General features: G+C 52.1%; 2 protein-coding genes across 3 annotated transcripts; both read right to left on the bottom strand.

Annotated features, from left to right (window-relative positions):
• Window positions 1-773: 773 nt before the first annotated feature.
• Kiss1 (KiSS-1 metastasis suppressor) lies at window positions 774-6,344 on the bottom strand. Of its 2 annotated transcripts, XM_052736961.1 has the most exons (4): window positions 5,950-6,344; window positions 3,381-3,509; window positions 2,583-2,696; window positions 774-1,578 (listed from the first exon to the last, which is right to left on the bottom strand). In XM_052736961.1, the coding sequence occupies exons 1-4, from the start codon at window positions 6,179-6,181 to the stop codon at window positions 1,277-1,279; spliced, it is 777 nt and encodes a 258-aa protein (XP_052592921.1). In that variant the 5' UTR covers window positions 6,182-6,344; the 3' UTR covers window positions 774-1,276. The 2 variants fall into 2 exon arrangements, with proteins under 2 accessions (XP_052592921.1, XP_052592922.1); XM_052736962.1 differs by lacking the exon at window positions 2,583-2,696 and having other exon boundaries at window positions 778-1,578.
• A 259-nt stretch (window positions 6,345-6,603) lies between these two features.
• On the bottom strand, window positions 6,604-12,547 carry Golt1a (golgi transport 1A). Its single transcript, XM_052736963.1, has 4 exons — window positions 10,928-12,547; window positions 9,595-9,773; window positions 8,812-8,875; window positions 6,604-8,205 (listed from the first exon to the last, which is right to left on the bottom strand). The coding sequence occupies exons 1-4, from the start codon at window positions 11,048-11,050 to the stop codon at window positions 8,167-8,169; spliced, it is 405 nt and encodes a 134-aa protein (XP_052592923.1). The 5' UTR covers window positions 11,051-12,547; the 3' UTR covers window positions 6,604-8,166.
• Window positions 12,548-14,273: the final 1,726 nt, after the last annotated feature.

Below are 14,273 nucleotides of genomic sequence, written 5' to 3'. Positions count from 1 at the left end.
CTGGGGTGGTCCCAAGCAAAGAGCTTTCCTGGGAGAGAAGGATACTCCTGACATCCCTTTCACCTCCATGCCCAGGGGCCAGGCAGCCCTGCAGAAGCCTGGTGATGGGCTCAGGTGACAGTTAACCCGCTGCCAACAGGGCAGTGATTGGCACTAGCTTGCAGGTCATTCTGTTCAACGGACTGATACATGGACATTGAAGGGAAGGAACTTGATGAGTCTGTGTCCCACTCCACCACCATTCAAAGTGTGCGGCAAAACTTCTCTCAGGAAAGAAGGGAAGTCTCAGACCGAGGAGGGCCGCTTCAGAACATTTCAGAGAAACCTGAGCCTGGGCTTGGAAGTGGTGGACATAGCTTTTAATCCCAGCACTTGACAGGTGGAGGCAGGTCCATCTCTGCAAGCCAGTCTGGTCTAGCTAATGAGTTCCAGGCCAGCCAGGGCTACGTAGTGAAACTGTCTCAAAACAAACAACTTCATTCTAATAGATATGTATTTTTAAAAAGAACAAAATTTTATCTTGCTGAAGTGTCCAAATGGTATCCAGTTTGGGCACCTCTTTAGGTTTTATATTTTTTCAGCAATTCATTTTTTAATGTAAAGATTTTATTTATTTATTTATTTATTTATTTATTTATTTATTTATTTATTTATTTATTTATTTATTTATTTGATTTTTCGAGACAGGGTTTCTCTGTGTAGCTTTGTGCCTTTCCTGGAACTCACTTGGTAATTTTTAATTAGTATATGCATGTCTGTCTGTCTGAGGGTATGTGTGTGTGTGTGTGTGTGTGTGTGTGTGTGTGTGTGTGTGTGTGTGTGAGGGTAGGTGCCCAAGAGGCCAGAAGAGGGCTTTAGATCCCTTGGAGCTGGAGTTACAGGTGGCTGTGTCCACTGAGTGTTGGGAACCAAACTCGAATCCTCTAGAAGAAGCCGCAAGTGCTCTTAACAGCCGAGTCATTTCTTCCGCCCCTTAATTTTTTATTTTATATTTTCAAAGCATTGCGTTGCAACAGACTCGGAAACAGCCGGGGCCTCCCTTAACTATTAGTTTCAAAAGCACCGACTTTGGCACCAGAGACATCTTGAAGTCAGCTAAGAGGCAACTGAGAGAGAAGAGGACCTGCCCCATCTGCACTGTTCGCAGATGTCAGGGAGGAATCGCAAGCAGTGAGACAGCAGCATTGCTTTATTACCCTAGTCCAGAAGTCCCCTACCCCAGCCCTGCATGGCGGCGGGCAGAGGCTGCACTTCCCGCGCCGCCGCCGCCCTGCACTCAGCCCCGCGCCGCCCGCGCCGCCCGCGCCGCCTGCCTCCTGCCGTAGCGCAGGCCGAAGGAGTTCCAGTTGTAGGCTGACAGGTCCTTCTCCCGCTGCACTAGCACCGCCCCGCGGGGTGCGGGGATCAGGCGACTGCGAGCCGCGGCGCACAGAGGCCGCTGGCGCCCCGCGGAGCTCTCCACCGGTGGGCACGGCGAGGTCCTGCGAGCTCGCAGCCCTGCAACCCCAGGTTTCCTCTCTGCGCACCGCGGGCCCTTTTCCCAGGCATTGATGAGTTCCTGGGGTCCCGGCTGCTGGCCTAGGACAGAGAGCACAGGCAAGTGAGGCTGGGGCAGCAAGGCTTGCTTTGGACACAGGCTCAGACCTCCCGAGGCTGGCCCTGGGTCCTCAACCTCAGAAGCTGGGCTCTGACCTCAGTGTGGAGCCAAAGTGCTACTTTATTAGAGCGATTGGGATGTTTGCCCCTCCCCTCTCCTCCAATAGCTTCTCTTTCAAGTGCTTGCCAAAATTCTCCGAAACAACTTGATTAAACTACCTCCTTTGAGGAAGCAGAGAGTTTGGAAATCAAGAAAACCAAAGTATGTAGGGGGGGGGGGCACTCTGCTCTGTCCGTCTTCTGGGCTCTCCGCCTGGTCCCTCAGCTGAGTGTCTGCATCTGGGGTTTGAGTGGCCCAGGAGCACCTGGGGCGCAGGGGAGGGAGGGGAATCCATTTATCTTTCAGAATGCTTGAAACAGTACGTCGCACATAGTAGGGCCTCAATAAGTGCTCATTAAATAAAAGCTAATGAAAAAGTTGGAGTAACGGAAATCAATCAAGTGGAGCCAAGGCCATTGTGCCCCCCCCCCCCACCTGTGACCTGACCCTGGTCGCTGAGGACAATTGCAAACCTCCACATTCAGTATCAAGACTCGGTGATGACCAGACATTATCTACCTACCTTGCCCTTGCAGGCACAACTCCCCCAGGCGGGTGCAATGCCTTCTCTTCCTGCTGGAGGCTAACAAGGCTCACTCTGGAAACACTTCACAGACCAGGCTCATTAAACTCTCTCTCTCTCTCTCTCTCTCTCTCTCTCTCTCTCCCCCCCACCTCCTTCCCTCTCTCCCTCCCTCTCTCTCTTTGGCAGTAAAACAGGGGCAAGTAGCTCAGAGCACACAATGAGTCTAGTCAATTATAGCGAGTTAGTAGCAACGAGGCCTGGTGTGAGTGGGTGTTGGGGCGGAGGATGGCATTGAGCTTGGCTCCTCGAGTGTGGCCATGGTCCAAGATTAATAATAACCATCTGGGAGGCCTCTCCTACCTTCTCTGGGTAACTGGTGTGGGAGAGATCTCAGTTCCATACACAGGATATACTGTGTGGCCAGACAGAGCCAATAGCCAATGTCCCTGGACAGTGGTGGGGTTATTCCTTGCCCTGGAATGATGACACCGTTGGTGAGGTATCTGGGGCCCTGTTCCCTTTGATTTGGTTATGTACAGTGATGTCAGATTCGCAGGGGGTGTCCTGCATTCCATGCCTGAGATCTGAGGTCCAGAGAGGCTGAGCAAGCTCTAATATGTACAGAAAGCAGACCACCAAGGATAATTCAAACTCATGCTGTGACTCAGCAGCCATGCTCTTGGGGTACCCCGGCACCTGCTGGGATTCGTCAGCATTTGGCTGAATAACTTGGGGGTACAGTGCCTCTATGGACTTCAGTTTCCCGGAGCTCATCAGTTCCCCCGGTGAACTCAGGAGGTTGATAGGCGTCAAGGTCTGTCTGTTGAGGTTTTTGTTTCTCATTGTTTTGTTTTCAACCCCCCTTAAGGGATGTGAGGTCACAGATAAAAGTCGCTTACACATTCAGCTCCTTCCCAGCCTCCACACAGAGAAGTGCTTGGGATAGAGCAGAGAGCACAGCAGGAGACCGTCACAAAGCGGCTGGGGTTAATAGGCTCCTGAGCCTCCCGTGCTCACAGCAGACGGGACCAGGGCCAGCCCCAGCTATCCACGAAGTGCCGTCATTAAACTCCTGTCAGCTGCCTGGCTACGGTCTGAGAAATAGGCTAAGTCTCATGTGCAATGACTCTCGCGCCCCTCTTCCTGGACCGTGCGTACCTGTGGGTCCAGGTGCCACCTTTGCCGGCGGCTCCCCAAAGGTGGGGACACAGAGGAGAAGCAGCAGCTGCCAAGAAGCCAATGAGGTCATTCTGGCAGGAAGAGGCAGGTCCACAAGGTGTCCAGAGGCTGAGTGAGACAGAGAGAGGCAATAAAGACCAGGTCAGAGTTAGCAGTGTGCCAGAGCCTAGGTCGGAGAGAGATCCTGGGGGGAGGAGAAAAGCCCTGTGACCAGAGATGACCTGTGGAGGGATAAACCTGAAACAAGGCCACAGGGACCAGGACTGAAGGAGCGAGGGAGGAAGGGAGGACGGACGGACGGACGGACGGACGGACGGATGAAAAGGAAGGGTCAGATTTGGTGGAAGGAGTGAGCTGTTTATGCTGGACAATGGGGAGTAGGGGGTTGTGGGTCGTAGGTTTGCTGGAGAAGGATGTAGGTGCCATGCTCGGGGGTGACCAGGGAGGGGAGGTAGATGAGGTCACGCAGGAGTGTGCTCTGAGGTTCAACTATTCTCTTGGGAGTCTAGGATCAAGCCCTTCTCCCTTTTGTGCTGGGGTCCGTGCAAATATGCTTTATGTGCTCAGCTCTCCCAGGTAGGACATGCCTTCCTCAGTCTGGCCCTGGCCCTGCTGCTATAATAGAAACCCAATTCCGTATCTCTTCCAGGAAAAAAGGAAGAAAGAGGCAATCATCTTGCACATTCTCAAAGCTCTCCGCAGCCTTGGAGACCATCACCAAATTGTCTTATTGCCTATAATTCAGGACGGGAAAAGCCTTTCTCTCGTCTAGCCCATCAGTTGCCTCTATTCTCATGGGCTCTGGGAGGTCGTCAGCTAAATTGGCCTCATCCGTTTGACTGCTGAGATAGGAGCTGTGCAGCCTGACCCTCATCTAGCCTCTCCGCCTCTCTCCTCCCCTGCTCCCCATTCCACCCCACTTCTCCAGCTCGCAAGTCCAATTTCCCTTTGAAGAAGTCATCAGGCACTTTGAAACTGTCCCACAAATGGGTCCTTACAAAGTGCCCAGGAGGCTGGTGCCACAGCAGGTTGAACCTGGGCTTCTGTCGAAGGACGGGGTGAGGAGTGTCATTGTGACCAAGTGTTAGGAGTGGTTTCTCAGCACCATGCATCCCGCCACTATGCCCCCTACAACCGCCCCACCCCACCCCCAGTCCAACTGCAGACTCACTCATGGTGCGGAGGGTAAGAATCCTGACTTGAAATACTCCAACTTTTCCCTCATCCCATGAATCCTGAGTAGGCCACGCCCATCTCTAGGCCACCAGCTGCCTGATCAGATGGCTACTAAGACTGATTCTGTGACACCCTGAAAGCCAGATACATTCTGCAGCTGCCCTAAGGCCTGAATAGAACATGGAGTAGAGACCAAATCCACTAGGAAGAGCCTTAGTTCTAAGGGCTAGTGTTTGGAAGGCACTGCCGGGAATGACAGACTAGGACTGTGCTAGGTGCTGGGGTGCTGAGGGTGCCGACCCAGGGTACTGCTGATCTCAAGCCTAGTGTAAGAAGTTGACTCGTAGGCACCTTAGACAAGTGGATCATTTCAAAACAACACCAGACACATGTTAAAACGCAGGGAAGCCCAACCTGGAGGCTCCAGGCGGTGGCGGCACCTGAGCAAGCGTGTGCCAGATTCCCACCTCAGGGGATCTGTCTGGACTGGCGCCAGGGTGCTGGACCGGTAGGCAGGGCTGGGTATAGGGGCTGCTGGATACAAAGCTAGAGCTTCATACGGAGAGAAAACCATCCCAAGTTCTATCCCAAAGGGGCCTGAGGAAGGCAGGAATGTATGTGCTCTGAAGATGGGGCCTCCTGGCTTCTCTGAACAGAGCAGGGGGGGAGGTGAGGAAGTGGGGGAGGGGTTATCAGGCGGGAGGTTGGTGATCCTGATGTCCGTCCCTGTAGTACTCCGTCCCATCATGGACAGCACTTCCCGTGTGTACCATGGGAGAACTCTGCCGGCCCCCAACACGACCTCACCCCACATATACACACATACCACACACAAACCACACACCAACGCACTAACATCCGACATGGGCCTGGTGAGATGGCTCGGCAGATAAATGTGCTGGCCATCAAGCTTGACAATCTGAGTCTGACCCCCGGGGCCCACGTGATGAAAGGGGAATACCAACTCCCCAAAGGTGCCCTCTTGACTTCCACATGTGCACTCTGCTCACACACGTGCACAGCAAAATAAATAAATAATACTACATACATAAAATAATGTACAACACATTACCCCGAATACATACCACAGACACCCCAGACCCTGATAACTCTTAATTAACTGCTTAGTCCACAGGGCACATGATGTGTGCAGTAGAATTAAACTGTTTGAAAATCAACAAGAACACACACACACACACACACACACACACCACGGGCCAGCGTATTTTATTCAGCCAGGCATTCCAGGATCATTTGGCCAGCCTGTCAATCAGGAGTGATCAGTGCTTCAACTGGCCTTGGGTTGAAGGTCTGCTTCCCCAGACCCTCCCCGGGTCCGGGCAGTCCTGCATCCTGTCAGCAGGGTACCTACCTTGGCTGGGTTCTGGCTTGAGGGCTGGAGGGAGAATTGCCACTTGGGTAGTTGGAACACACCAAGAGAAGCCACTGGCTCCCGGGTTCACTCTCTCTGGCTCCCTGATCACAGCCCCTTTTATGAAGTCTAGGTGGGTGACGTCTCCAGGCACAATCCCACCTCTGCCCTCCCAGACCCTCCTCGGAACTCCACGCCCCGCCGCTGGCTTCCGCCTCCTGGCTGGAGCCATCCATTTGCTCGCCCCCAGCAACCGTCCAAGGCTGCTCTCACAAGCTCACTAATTCTTCCATCATCTCCATCCTCTTGACACCCGCTCCCTTGCAGCTGGAGACTCATTCTGCCCCAAACAATGAAGAGAAAGTGACTGAGGAGTGTGTGTGAAATGTCTTGTCCCTCTCTGCCAACACACACACACACACACACACACACACACACACACACACACACACACACACAAAGTGAATAAAAGACACAGGCTGGAGGAGGAGGGGAAGGGCACAGCCTGACCCAGAGGCTCCTCAATGCCCACATGCTGCCCTCTCAGAGAGAAAGCCAGGTCAGATCGGCCTCCGTCAGGGGTGGCTCCTGTGCTGTGAATTGAGAGTGGGGGCGGGGCTGGGGGGGGTCTCCTCTCCTCCTTTTCCCCTTAATTCCTGAGCTCCTGCATGACATGTTGTGTGACATGCATGAGCTAGGGCATGGTCAGATGTGCCGGACAGTTATGTAGGCAGCAGGCTGTAAGGAAGGAGAGTAAAGCTGGCCCTAGCGGCCCATCCATGGAATTCTACCTCCTGGGTGCCTGAGGCAGAAGGATGGTAAGTCTGAAGTCAGTCTGGGATGTGCAGAGAGTTCCAAGCCAGGCTGGGTGACAGAGTTGAGATATTGTCTCAAAAAATCAAAACGTGGCCGGCATAGTGGCACATCCACCCCCAGCACTTGGGTGGCAGAGGCAGCTGGACCTACGAGTTTGCAGACAGCCTGTTCTACGTGGTGAGACCTTGCCCCGCCCCCACTCCCAAATTATAATAATACTTCAGAAGGAAGAGAGGGAGAGGGCATACCTATTTTGTACTTGATGCTGCCAAGCTGGCCTTGAGAAAGCAGATTCGGAGAGTGGGCGGCACTGGGTGCCTGAAGGGCGAGGGCAGCCTCCATTGGTACCCCCTAGCACCTACTCCGCTGCCAGGCAAATAGAGGAAGGAGCTCAATGGATGCTCACCATGACTCTGATCCCCCCCTTCTTCCCTTAAGGGTTTTGTTGTTTGTTTGTTTGTTATTTTATTTTAGACAGAGTCTCACTGCAGCCTTGGCTGACCTTGAACCCACAAGAGATCCGTTTGATTCCGCTTCCCAAGTACTGGGATTCAAAGTGTGTGCCACCAAAGCCTGGCCTGTGCCTTTCTTCAGTCTACTCCTTTTAAGCCTGGATGGTGCATCATATATATAATCCCTAATATATATAATCAGACACTTGAAGCAGGATGATCGAGAGTTCCAGGCCAACCTTGTCTCAGAAAAACAAAACAAAGAAAAACTCTTTTACCATGAGACAAGGGGCTTCCCCAGAACAAGGACCAGCTTGGCTGTGAGGCTGGATTCTCTGAAGGCAATGGCACCATCCACCCCCAAACAGAAGGTGGTTTCTGCACCAACTCTACCTGCTGTGTCCTGTGTCCTGTGTGGAGTGGCCACCTCGGGCTGAGATACTCTTCCTGGTGCGGTGTGGGTTAGTTTCCATTGCTTGCCTAATGTTAACTGAAGCTTAGAATCATATCAGACCCTTTAGGATGTTAAATACCAGCATGAAAATTATACCAATTGCAGGGTCTGACTCTTAGAGGTTGCAATTATACCTTATAGTGTCAGGGTGGGAAGTGATTGCAAATACAACCTAGGGCTGGACTGGATACCCTGGACTGGAGACATCAACCCCAAATCTCAGACACATTCACAGCTTGAGAATTTAATCTTCACTCCCCTGTATAAATTCGGGTTGGGAAAGTTGCTTCCAGCCTCCGCTGGGTGTCAAGGTCAGGATCTCTACTCCTGGCAGCGTCTTGAGATAACTTGGGGGTTTAAGATCAATCAGTTCCATCTTCCCGAGTGTGATGGGAAGTAAGTCAGTGCTGGGGAGGGGGGCTCATGAGAATAACCCCCATTCCACTTCCAGCCCCTCCACCAACCATCCAAGTTCAAGGAGCGCATCTCGACGGTTCAGACCATTGAGCTGGAGCCTTGAAATTTCTGCGACAGCTGTGGGAGCCAAGAATCATTATTCCAGACAAAGAGTGGGAAGCAGACTCAATATCCAGGCTATTACCCAGCTGGCCTTGAGATGCGGGGCTATGCTGCACTACACGTGGCCAGTGGCGGTGGGGTGTGCCCAGCTGGCAGGCGCTGCAAGATGTGGGGTTCTGGTCCCCTTCCTGGGTGTCTCAGTGTGCATGTCAGGCATTTCAGAGGTAGGTGTGGGCCCAGAACAGGCTCCACTCCCTGCTTTACCTGATGTCACCAGCTGTTGTACATGCCCATGGCCCAGACTTAATCACGTGTCCCAGAAGCACACAGTGTCTGGGTCACCTAGAGTTTTCATTTCTTGGGCTGGGGAGCTGTTCATGACTGCCTCCTCCCCACCCACACCTTAGCCACTCCAGCCTACAGGGCCCTCGCTTTGGATCTTATCAAGTGGAGAAGGAGCAGGGAGGGGAGGGCAGTGAACCTGGGGTGGGTGTGTCTCAGAGGGTATGGGTGGGGCAGGGTAAGGCAAGGGGTCTGCTGCACTTAGGAGGCCACTTTAACCTGTTCCGTGCCCTCTCCCACCCCAGACACCACTGCCAAGCCCAGACTCCATCTACTCACGGTGCTCAGGAAGGGGATGTTAGAAACACTGCCCAGGAATCCAAAGGCCACAGGGAAAAAGCCCCTAGGAATGGAAGAGAGGACCGGGGTCAGTGGTGGCCCAGGAGGGGAGGAGGAAGGTAGTAAGGCTGATGTCCCCTACTCAAAGGCTCAGACTTTGGCTCCTGGGAGAGCAGCCCTTGGGCCCTGGGGACAGACATGTTCTGGGGTCTGTTGAAAGAAGCAGCAGAGTAAAGTGACCGAGAACCTCGGGCTGAGCTCAGGGGTCTTACAGACGCATAGTGGCTCTGCCTCTCACTGACACTGTACACTCTGAACAAATCCCTGAACAAATTCTCTGAACCCATGGCCAGTCTTCAAATGTGCTTAGCAGTATTGGTACCTACGTCATAGGGCCTCACAAACAGCCAAGCTCAAAGGGCATTTTTGTGAGTTACGCTCATGATTATTTATCCTGGCCTGATGCCCTCTCTTTGCTAGATGGGGTGGGGAACATCTGCACTAGTGGCTAAGCCCCTGGCATGGATGGCGGCTGGAGGTTGTGTTCATGTGGGCACAGCCTTGTGTCTCAGCATCCCCCTGCCGCCGAGGCTTCCTTCGCTTTTCAAGCTGGCCAGGCCTGATGGCATGGATGCCTGATGGTTCACAGGGCCTGGAGGCAGCCAGGCTGGGAAGTGAACCCCTAGTGTCCTGGATGAATAAGGAGATTCAGAGATTTGAATCTTGGCCAGGCCATTGCTCCCTAAACCCCAGTATACTGAGGCCGAGGGAGATGGTACTCACTTGAAGAGGCTAACAAATCCGTAGGCCTCCAGGAGCATGCCCAGCAGCGGCCAGCGCAGCAACACGATGGCTACACCCCCCAGGAAGAAGCTGGTCCCCTTGAGCTTGTGTCGTTGAAAGAAGAAGGAAAACGTCCTCCTCAGGCCGATGATGAGGGAGAGGCCGGTCAGGAACAGCAGCTGCAGGCCCAGGGGAGTGAGGACAGGGAGAGCAAGTTCCACCCCATCCCCGGGGCTCGGTGTGTGTGTGTGTGGTGTGTGGTGTGTGTCTCGGGGTGTACGTGTGTGTGTGTGTGTGATGGTGTGTGTGTGTGGGGGGGGGGTGTCACGGTATGTATGTGTCTCCGTGTGTGTGTGTGTGTGTGTGTGCGTGTGTGTGTGTGTGTGTGATGGTGTGTATGTGTGTGTAATGGTGTGTGTGCGTGTCCGGGGTGTGTGTGTGTGTGTGTGTGTGTGTGTGTGTGTGTGTGTGTCACGGTGTGTGTGTGTGTCACGGTATGTATGTGTCTCCGTGTGTGTGTGTGTGTGTGTGTGTGTGTGTGTGTGTGTGTGTGATGGTGTGTATGTGTGTGTAATGGTGTGTGTACGTGTCCGGGGTGTGTGTGTGTGTGTGTCCCAGGAGTGGGGCAGAATCCCAGAGCTAGAAATGACTCTATCTAGTAGAGAATAGAAATGTCCTAAGGCGGAGGGATGGACTTGAAGGTCTTTCGCTTCCCACTCAGTTCCTCAGCTCCAAGCTCCTCATATAGACCCCCCGGGGAGGCTGCTGTGGAGTGAGATCCTCTCCTTTTACAGACAAGATGTTGGTACCCAAAGTCCCTGAAAGGTGACCCCTGTGTGGTTCTGCCAGGGCCTTCAACATGGTTCCTAGTGGTCACTTTATGGGCCCAGGCTCCCACAGAATTGAACTCTTCCTTCTAGCAGTCCCTTGCCCCACCCACACCTCCCCCATGCCTTTTCTTTCAACGTCCCAACCACTCCATTTCCTTCCCAGCTGTCTTTGGTCCACTCCTTCCTCTCAGTCCTTGTTTCATAACGAAGCATTCACCTTACTCTGGCTTTCCTCACAGCCTCTGCTGCCGTGGAGGCGTGGGTTACATCCTTGTCCCTAAATGCAGGGATTCAGTGGTGGGGACAGGGTCTAATTCACCATGGGACCACCAGGACCTCACCTAGAGCTTGGTGTAATCATTTCAGGTTCTCCGTGTCCACAGACCCTGCTGTCGTCCGCCCCCCACCAAGTCCTCATCCCCCCTGAACAACGATGATCTGAATGAACTCGGGGCTGACCCTCCTGGCCATCAAGGAGTGGTACCTAGTGCCGGGGGACTCACATTGCCGAAAGCCAGGAGTACGGAGTCGAAGTACAGGAGTATCCCAAAGAGGATGAAGAAGACGCCGAAGCCGGTGATGCCCACACCAATCTCTGCAAGAAGCAAGGCGAGCTCATGGGTCATGTGTAGGCTCTCAGGGGGAGGAAGATGGGCAGGAGCTGTTGGGTTCCTGGGAAGCTTGGCCCTCACATTTTGTCAGGGCAGCTTCTCCCTGTGCCTGCAGCAAGTTGTTCTCAGGATTGACCCTCCGACAGAACTCAATCACCTGCCTATTCTTTCCTGCGGCTGAGAGCTCTGGGGCCGTACCCAGCGAGGAGAGAGAAGTGCCTGAAAGCTCGAGACTGTGAGCTCCAGGCCCTGGCTGGCTCCCGGATTCCTCTGTGCCCTCTCCTCTCTCCTCAGCCCTCAGTGCTGACCTGCCCCAAGTGACTGGGAAAATAGAAGCCATCAGTTAGGAAGACGCTCACCTATCCTGGGGGGCGGGGGCTAGGTGCCCCCTCACCCTCTAGTCTCCTCTAACTTCAACTCAGTGGAGTCATTGGCTGCCAGGGTCGACCGCCACTAACAGTGTCCCTACCCATTAGCAATGTCCTGTGGGTGTCATCGAAGAGCACTGAAGAGCACGGGAGTTAACAAAACCAATGAGCAGCAGGCGAAAGTGTGGGGCACTTAGGGCATCTGATTAGTCAAGGGCTGTACTCTGGCCTGTGGTGTGTACTTCCGACCATTTTCTTCAGAAATAATGGACAGGACACGTGGTTGTTTGGTCTGAAGTCCGTCTCATCTCATATGGAAATGTGAATTTGACTCTCTGCCACTGTGATAGGCAACAAATGACCGTTCATTATGTTGCTTTTTTTTTTTTAGGCTAAATTAAAAATTGGACTGGAGAGATGGCTCAGAGATTAAGAACACTGGTTGCTCTTCCAGAGGACTCGGGTTCAGTTCCCAGCACCCACATGGCAGCTCACCACTGTCTGTAACTCCAGCTCCAGGGGATCTGACACCCTCACACAGACATACAGACAGCCAGAAAAACAATGGACAGAAAATAAAAATAAAGAAAATAAAACATAAAAAAGTTACTTCCATTTGAAGTGCCATTAAACACACACACACACACACACACACACACACACACACACACACACACACACCCCTCTTTGAGATCCTGGTTTCAAAGCTGAGCATGTCAATGCAGGTCTGTAGTATCCCAGTATTTGGGAGGTGGAGGCAGGAGAATCATGAGTCCATATCATCCTTGTCTATTTGAGATCATGGTGGGCTACAGAGCACCCATCTCAACAAACAAACAAATAAAAATATCCTGCTTTCAGATCTCTTGGTTTATATCCAGAAGTGGGGTTTCTGGGCCACATGCTAATTTCTCTCGCTGACATTTGAGAAGCTACAGAGCTATTTTCCAGAGTGGCTCGTTCCTTTCCCTTTCCTGTCCCCAGGGCACGAGACATCCCACATCCTTGGCAAAACTTGATTTAAAAAATATTTTTAGTTTTATTTTCATTTATGTGTATGTATGTGTGTCTGTGTGTTGTGTGTTTGCATGTCATGTGTGTGGGTGCTTGCAGAGGCCAGAAGAGGCTGTCAGGTACCCTGAAGCTGGAGTCCCAGGCAGTTATGAGCCTCCTGGTATAGGGGCTCGGACATGGGTCCTCTGGAAGAGCAGCGAACACTCTTAACTGCTGAGCCATCCCACCAACCCCAATTTTTTTTTTTTTTTTTTTTTTTTTTTTTTTTTTTTGGTTTTTTGAGACAGGGTTTCTCTGTGTAGCTTTGCGCCTTTCCTGGAACTCACTTGGTAGCCCAGGCTGGCCTCGAATTCACAGAGATCCGCCTGCCTCTGCCTCCCGAGTGCTGGGATTAAAGGCGTGCGCCACCACCGCCTGGCCCCCAACCCCAATTTTAATGTTTTTGATAGCAGCCATGCTCACAATCTCATATCACACTGTGATTTTGTTTGTTTGTTTGTTTGTTTGTTTTTTGAGGTGGGATCTCAGGTTTCTGACAGGCCTTCATGATATGTCTGTGCTTAATGCCTCCTTCCATGCCCAATAGTTCTGGCCCAAATTAAACTTCTTAGCACCAGGGACAGCTTGGCAGAATACAATACCCTTGGGGCCATAGAATTGCTGTGTTCTATTTCCACAATGTATGATGTTTCTACCCTAGGAGATAAGGTATCCACCCACTACAGCTTTGCAGATGGGAGCTTTGTGGAAGACTGTACCACATTTCTTTAATGTGAATGATAAAGATGCTTGGGATTTGTTGCAGTAGTGAGAGTTGAATCCAGGGCTGTACTCCACATGATAGACAAGTGTTCTATGCTAGTGCTGCATCCAACTTCCTCCCCAAATCAGGGTCATGGTTTGTAGCCTAGGTTGGCCTTAAACTTGCAATCTTCCCATCTCAGCCTTCTGCATAGCTGGGAAGGCATGCTTTAAGTTCGTGTACTTGTTATAAAATATTATATATAATGTTATACAAATATACTATCAGTTGGGTATGGTGGAGCACGCCTTTAATCCCAGCACTCGGGAGGCAGAGGCAGGCAGATCTCTGTGGATTACAGGCTGGTGTACAGAGTGAGTTCCAGAACAGCCAGGGCTACACAGAGAGACTCTGCCTGAAAACAATAACAACAAGAGTCTGCTATCTCCTTACACTGGCCAGAAAAAGATACATCATGACTCCAGTCTCATAAGATACCCTTCCCTCTACGTGGGATATGAACATGGTTTTGCTATTTGTTTTGTACTGTTAAAATATCTGTATGCCCGTCCTGTGCACCCTTGTGAACAGACTCGGGTTTGTTTGTTTGTCTTGCAAAGAACCTAAGTTTCTCAGATTTGCTTTGTATGTCTTTCTGGAAGGACAGCAGAGCCTGGCTCTCCGGTCCACACACTCTGACCGTGATTCACTGCTGCTTGCTTTCTTAGAGAAAGAGGAACTTGAGTCAGGAGGCCACGAGAGGCTTTTAGACGTGGAGCCGTCCTCATGGAAGCGGAGGCCAGGAGTGATGGGATTGATTACACTAACCAGCCACAGCAGTGGCCCTCTTCTCACCCCCTGAGTGAGCCCGAAGATGTGTGCTGATGTCATTAGAGGCACCCAGGACCATTTTGGGTCCCTATCAAGATTCTGAGAACCAATATGAGGACACTCCTTGTGGCAAGGGTCCTGAGATTGGAAGAATCCAAAGTGACCCACAGGCACAGCCAGATGAGAATTCATGCCCTGCTCAGTGGTGTGTGCCTGCACCTCAGGAGGCCAAGGCAGGAGGATTGTGAGTTCAAGATCAGCTTGGGCTACAGAGTGAAATGCT

The sequence above is a fragment of the Peromyscus californicus genome, unplaced genomic scaffold (genome assembly GCF_007827085.1).
Source record: "Peromyscus californicus insignis strain IS unplaced genomic scaffold, ASM782708v3 Scaffold_14__1_contigs__length_90479793_seg_2, whole genome shotgun sequence".
Classification (NCBI taxonomy): Eukaryota; Metazoa; Chordata; class Mammalia; order Rodentia; family Cricetidae; genus Peromyscus; species Peromyscus californicus.
The sequence above is the reverse complement of the archived record's forward strand: the minus strand, read 5'-3'. Positions and strand labels throughout refer to the sequence as shown.

What these genes read in the sequence shown, in the direction of transcription:
- Golt1a (XM_052736963.1), bottom strand. Translation starts at nt 11,050, where the DNA reads ATGACCCATGAGCTCGCCTTGCTTCTTGCAGAGATTGGTGTGGGCATC. An exon ending in GGATTTGTTAGCCTCTTCAA is followed by an intron (nt 8,876 to 9,594) that starts GTGAGTACCATC and finishes TTCCATTCCTAG; the next exon opens with GGGCTTTTTCCCTGTGGCCT. An exon ending in ACATCCCCTTCCTGAGCACC is followed by an intron (nt 8,206 to 8,811) that starts GTGAGTAGATGG and finishes TGGCTCCCACAG; the next exon opens with CTGTCGCAGAAATTTCAAGG.
- Kiss1 (XM_052736961.1), bottom strand. Translation starts at nt 6,181, where the DNA reads ATGGCTCCAGCCAGGAGGCGGAAGCCAGCGGCGGGGCGTGGAGTTCCG. An exon ending in GGTGGCACCTGGACCCACAG is followed by an intron (nt 2,697 to 3,380) that starts GTACGCACGGTC and finishes TCATCATTCCAG; the next exon opens with GGCAAGGAATAACCCCACCA. An exon ending in ACACCAGTTACCCAGAGAAG is followed by an intron (nt 1,579 to 2,582) that starts GTAGGAGAGGCC and finishes TCTCTGTCCTAG; the next exon opens with GCCAGCAGCCGGGACCCCAG.